Source organism: Pollicipes pollicipes, unplaced genomic scaffold (assembly GCF_011947565.3).
Source record: "Pollicipes pollicipes isolate AB1234 unplaced genomic scaffold, Ppol_2.1 Scaffold_2555;HRSCAF=2994_pilon_pilon_pilon, whole genome shotgun sequence".
In the NCBI taxonomy this organism is placed as follows: Eukaryota; Metazoa; Arthropoda; class Thecostraca; order Pollicipedomorpha; family Pollicipedidae; genus Pollicipes; species Pollicipes pollicipes.
This window is the reverse complement of record NW_023596136.1, coordinates 17,607,610-17,613,386: the sequence shown is the minus strand read 5'-3', so window position 1 is coordinate 17,613,386 and position 5,777 is coordinate 17,607,610. Positions and strand designations below refer to the sequence as shown.

At 52.6% G+C, this 5,777-nt stretch overlaps 1 protein-coding gene across 1 annotated transcript; it reads right to left on the bottom strand.

Moving 5' to 3' along the window:
* Positions 1–775: 775 nt before the first annotated feature.
* LOC119110071 (class A basic helix-loop-helix protein 15) lies at positions 776–2,584 on the bottom strand. Its single transcript, XM_037233817.1, has one exon. The coding sequence runs from the start codon at positions 2,383–2,385 to the stop codon at positions 1,723–1,725; it is 663 nt and encodes a 220-aa protein (XP_037089712.1). The 5' UTR covers positions 2,386–2,584; the 3' UTR covers positions 776–1,722.
* Between the last annotated feature and the right edge of the window lie 3,193 nt (positions 2,585–5,777).

Here is a 5,777-nt window from a genome sequence, read left to right as displayed (position 1 = left end):
CTGGAGGGACGTGGATTTATGACTTATTGGTTGCCATGCCGACAGGAAGATTGGTCGTGCAATGAGGCCGGCCGTGTGCAGACAACATTGAATGCTGCAAGTACCGAACAGCGCGTCTCATGCGAGAAACGTGTTCTGTAATTACGCGTGAACCAGATATCAGGCAATCTTACCGCAATCAGCCCTTCACACTACGAAGTTCTCTCACAAAATCGCCTGTAGGCTACGCAGCACAGCGATGTCCCGGGAAATATGCTGTGATAAGTGAGATCTAAAACTTGGCAAAATGGCTCGATGATAACTCGCTAGGTCCTGATTTACCACTTCCTTTATGTTTCAGGAACGGATGCAAAAGTTTCCGTCCCTGACTGCCCTTCCGTTTTTACAAGGCGTTGGTTTTGGAATACCTCATTGCGCTTCAGTGTTGTACGGTGTTTAGCAGAACATGCGTGCCCAGGAATACATCATGCTTCCTAGTTATCTCTTATCAATGACGAGGGCACCGAATTATCAGCTACTGTTATTACCATCTTGTGAAAGACGGCACCCTCTGAAGTGAACGACGCTCGATCAATACGATTAACGCAGTGTACAGAACAAACTGTCACTTGCCTCCGGCGGCAAACTGAACACGCCCAGCTGCATACCTTTGTGCAAAATCAGTTGTGATTATTACCTTGGAGACGGCTATCTTCTGCACCTATTATCATTCAGATTAATTAATCACCGACGGATGCAAAAGAAAACCGTTTGGCTAACAGCAAGCGACTCAGTGTATTGACGGATACCCGATGCTCCGAACAGCGCCGGTCAGGCGGCCTCAGCCAAGGTCAGCGCTGTTGACAGTCTCCGGTGGCCACGCTACGAACCCTGCTCGGGTCGCGCGGACTCGGCGACCCCGCGGCCGCCAGGCCGGTGGGCCGCGAGCTCCCCCTGCATATCGTCGTCGTGTGACAGATCTGACCGGCGGCAGGACCGCAGCCCGTCCGCCGACCCCGACAGCTGTCAGGCCTGTCATGCGGCGCCGGTCGGCCGGCTGCCGGGCCAACCTGGACACCGGCCGGGGGCCGCGTCTCGCGTGAAGCGCAGGACGCTCGGAGGCCGGGCTGGCAACAGCTATCGGACCGGCGACATACAAAACTGCTCATGACACGGGCGAGTAATGAGGTAAATACGTATCCGCGCGCACGGCTAGACAATGGAGTACCAGCACGGAGGAGCTCCGTGCCCGTCACTTAACCAGCGCACCGGGTGAAAGCACACGCCACAGGCAAAAAATCGCAGCGGAACATTGCATTGTCATCGCTTAAAAGGGCATCTGTTTTAACTGCTCACGTGTGATACATCACGTGAAACAGACGTCAGGTCACAACAACTCCATGCAAAGGTAATCTTAATATAATGGACTAGATTCACGTGATATGCTATCCTACCTCTATCTATGCCTGCAGCGATTTGCAAACAAAACCAGGCATATCTAACAGATGATGCAATGATTATACAAAGAATGACGTGTAATGATAAATGGCACAATGGGCAATTGAACGTCATTTGTCCGACGATTAAGACATGCAGTTGCATAATTCATGTTCCGCGCAATGACACCGCATCACAAGGACAGGAGTTTATCTGCAACCGGTCGCCAACACCACTGAGCCTGCCAAGCCCCGGCGGTACACCTCACGGGAGCCTCCTGATGATCGGCGCGTCACGCCGCAGCCGTCACGGGCTCGGCAGGTCGCTGAAGTCGGAGCAGCTGAAGTCGAGGGCGTCGCTGTCGCTCCTGATGTCGAGCAGCAGGTCCAGGCCACCGGGCAGCTGGAAGTCGGTCAGGTCCTCGATCGTGTCCAGCGGGTCGGGCAGCTCGCTGGAAGCGTCTGTCAGCACGGACGAGGTGGACGGCGAGGGCGAGAACACCTCGTTCGGCGCGTCGCGCTCGACGCCGCCGGCTTCCGGCTCCAGCATCGTGCGCATCGCCTTGATGTAGTCGATGGCAAGCCGCAGCACGGTGATCTTGGTCACCTTGGTCGGGCTGCCGGCAAGCTCTGGCACAGCCCGCTCCAGCGTCTCGAACGCCCGGTTGATGTCGCGCATGCGGTCGCGTTCGCGCGTGTTGGCCGTCTTGCGGCGGTACTTGCTGAGCGCCGGCGGTCGACTCTTCTGCTTGGGTGGGCGCACCTTGGGCTCCAGCTGCCGCGTCTCCGTCTCCAGCCGCTTGAGGATGGAGCGGGCGCGCAGGCTGTACTTGGACTGACCGGCGGCCAGCGGCGGACGGTCATGGCCAGCCCCGCCCAGCTCGATCCTGCAGTCGCTCCGCTCGTCACTGCCCGACCCCATCTGTCCCACGCACACCACCGCGTCCGACTTCGCGTCCCCCGCCGTCATCGCGTCTCACGGCGCCTCACGCGGCACGCTCGCCGTCAAGGGGGCGGCAGGTCGCGTCGCTCGCGACACCACAGCCTGACACCGCTGCTCTCGTCACCGGGTTAGCCGCGGCGCCGGCATCCGTGTCTGGCGCTCTGCTCGCGCGTTCAGCGCGGTGCCGTGTGTGGAGGGCACGGCCGTGCGGTGCGGTACGGTCTGCTCCGAGGTGGCGCACCAACTGGCGGCCTCCGCCGACCGGACCGGCTTATGTCCTGGGTGCCGGAGGCCGGCGTGCTGTCGGCGCGCGCTGGACGCAGCGCTCGCTCGTGTCCGGCGGGCAGCCCGACGCTTACACCAGCCACTCGCTCACGGGGAGGCGTAAGTGAACCCCCGTGCTGTAAGTGGGTCTTCTAAGCTAGCAGCTCGCTCGGCTAAGGTTAGGTTAGTTGGTGACGAAAGCACCGGGTGACATGTGACTGTAAGAACCGTTCATCCCTGTTATCGCGTCATGCCAGCTAGTCCGGAGGTTGATGTGCAGTTTTCACGTTAGCCCGGACAAAATTAGGCGGGATCTGTCAGCGTGTTTATTAGTGCCATCAACTGTGACATCAGCATCCAAGTAACGGGATCGTACCGTGTTCCACACGTAACGAAGTAATAACGCACTATTGTTTATGGAAAGGTGACTTCTGATACCTCCTCATGAATACCCATGAGTCTATGCTATCCGAAATAGAACTGTTCTTAAATAGATGGTTTTCAACAGTTAATGTATATGTCACTAGAAATGCATATGTATATATATATATATATATATATATATATAAAATAAATGATACATGTCACGTGGCATAAAACAAACAATTGGTACATTCATTGGCTGCTATGTGAACACGTGCCAGGTATCTATTTTGTCAAATGAGTGCCTCGAGGCGTCTAACTAACTAACGGTGTAAATTTCCTAATCTTTTCTTTGGCTAACAGCAACGAGGCAACTTTATTGTATGCAGAGCACATTTTGCGCGTAGGGTGTTTTCCTGTGTGTGATAAAGTCGCTTGATATAGCAGGGAAAATGGTTGACTACTGCTGTTTTCACAAAGCTTTCAATTGCTTAAAAATTGCCGCGTTGCAATGCTACACAAATTGTCATGTGGCGGAAGCCACCTATGTCAGTTTTATTTAAAAGGAGCATGGGCTCACGCCAACTCCTTCTAGTTATGCAGGATATATGAGGAAAGTGGTGTGCACCAACAACCAAATTGTTAAGTTGCTTTTAGCTGCAGCCACATGCACCTGCGTCATAGTGCGGCCAGGTCAGCTGCTATTCTGCCCAAATGTTTCAAGCCACGCGCAATCGTGAAAAGAGATACGACATACTTCGTTCCTTGCGCGACTGCAACATCTCTTGAAGCTTGGGCAAGCTTTGAGCCACGAACAGCATATTGCCTGGAACCAAATATAAAGTATTGACATCTGACAGCGCTAAAATTAGGCGAGGTGCTTGTATTGCCTTGTATTGTATTCCATTATTTGTTGGCACATCATTAACACTGGTAGCTATTAACACGCTCGTCGCAATGGTAAATTAAACGATTATGAGGAGGGATAGATAAGGGGAAGGCAGGATGGGGGCTGACAGGATGTAAAAATGGGAAGGCTGGGTACGGGGAAAGCGATCAGTTTGGGACAAGATGGTACAGTCCATGGCTCGTCAGCCACGGTATCCCCCAAGGTCATCATTCAAAGTCGTTTTTCAGGACGCTTGAAAATATCAAACAGTCCTCGGATTGTACGAATGGCCACAATTGTTATTAGTTGGGAGACAAAAATACGTTTCTCACTCCTGACACTAAAAACAGGGCAGTTTGGCTGTGGGCACCACCTTTATTCAATAATATATTGAACTCTCTTCTTTTATGTAACATCTCCAAGAAAAAAATTGAATGACTTGCCTTTTATGTTAAGGTGAAACTGGAAAAAAGAAATGTTGCCAAAAATACAGCATAGTATGAGAGGCCTTGTGCAGACAGCAAACAAAAGCAGAGTTCGTTCCCAACTTTACGCTGCTCGGTGCCCGTCCGAATGTCAGTATGTGCGGACGCAGTGCGCACCGGACTAAGAGATATAAGTGTGCCACCGTTTTGTGTCCAGATCCTGTTTGCTGCAACGGTGGGTTGGAAATCGGGCTGACCGCTTGTCGCGCTGAACCGAAGCAATTCTATCAACTAATGCAAGTTGTGCACAAAGCAACTACTCTTTCAAGAGAAGCTAAAACACTCCATTCAGATCCGAAGGCAACCAATTAATGTCAAGGGTATAGTGTCGCTACAAGCAGAAAGCCGGCATAAACATTGCCAGGACCGTTAACAACCATATGGTTTTTGCGCTTTAACACAGGATTATGAAAACGAGCCGTGAGAATCCTAGTTGCGACACGGGTACTAATGCCACAATACCGATAAAAGGCTCGACTTTGCACGCTGTGGATACAACACGTTCCAAGGGCAGACAGTCGTTACTACGTTTTAAACGCTGCAAAAATGTTCCGGACAAGGTCCTCAACCGAGCATGCGCGCGACGTCCGCCAAGTGCGCCATGCATTGTCAACCAGCATTCCATTCGCACGTGCATCGCTTAACCCCGCCGCCAGAGTTCCGTTTCGCCATGCGGCGCCATTAGTCGCGCCGGGTTGTTTCAACATCCGAGCTCGCCTGGGTGACTGCAACGCGTGGATGGCGTTCGCCAGATAACACCGGCTGATTTGCTGACCAAACAGGCGGGCTTGGAGACAGCTCGCTATCCAAACGGAGCCTGGCGCCAGCGCAAACGCTCGGCGTCATGTCATTGTTTAAGATAGCCTCGGCTCGCGCGCGCCGGTGCACCTGCACCGCTTGAGGGTCATCGACGTGAGCCTTCGGCGGGCCAGGGTCGCCTTAGCGCAGGACGGGCGGACAGGTACCGCTCTGGCTCACCCCAACCCTGAGGGGGCCGGTGGAGAACGTCACGCGCTCGAGTAGAAAACCTGTTTGCGTTTATTCACTTTCTTTACAAAATGCATCCTTGACTACTCTGAGATGACCATACTTTAGTCCCAGGACATCGCTTGTGCCATCCTTTTCAAAAATACTCCATGCACCGACATTATGACATTCAATTCGCAACCACATAACTCGTTCAGAACCACCTTACTCAAGCATTGCTATATGCATTGCAGAAAGTTCGTCGTGAGAGTTTTTTTCACAAGTCTTACTTAACATACCTTCGCGGACGGAACATCCACGGTTTATGTTAAACGTCGCATAGTTACGAGTCCAAAGCCCAGTTAGCATGCATGCTACCACTTCATAATCTCAGTATTGTCAGACATTCCGGTGATGCTTTGAAAATAAGCTATACGCTTGAGATAAATCTT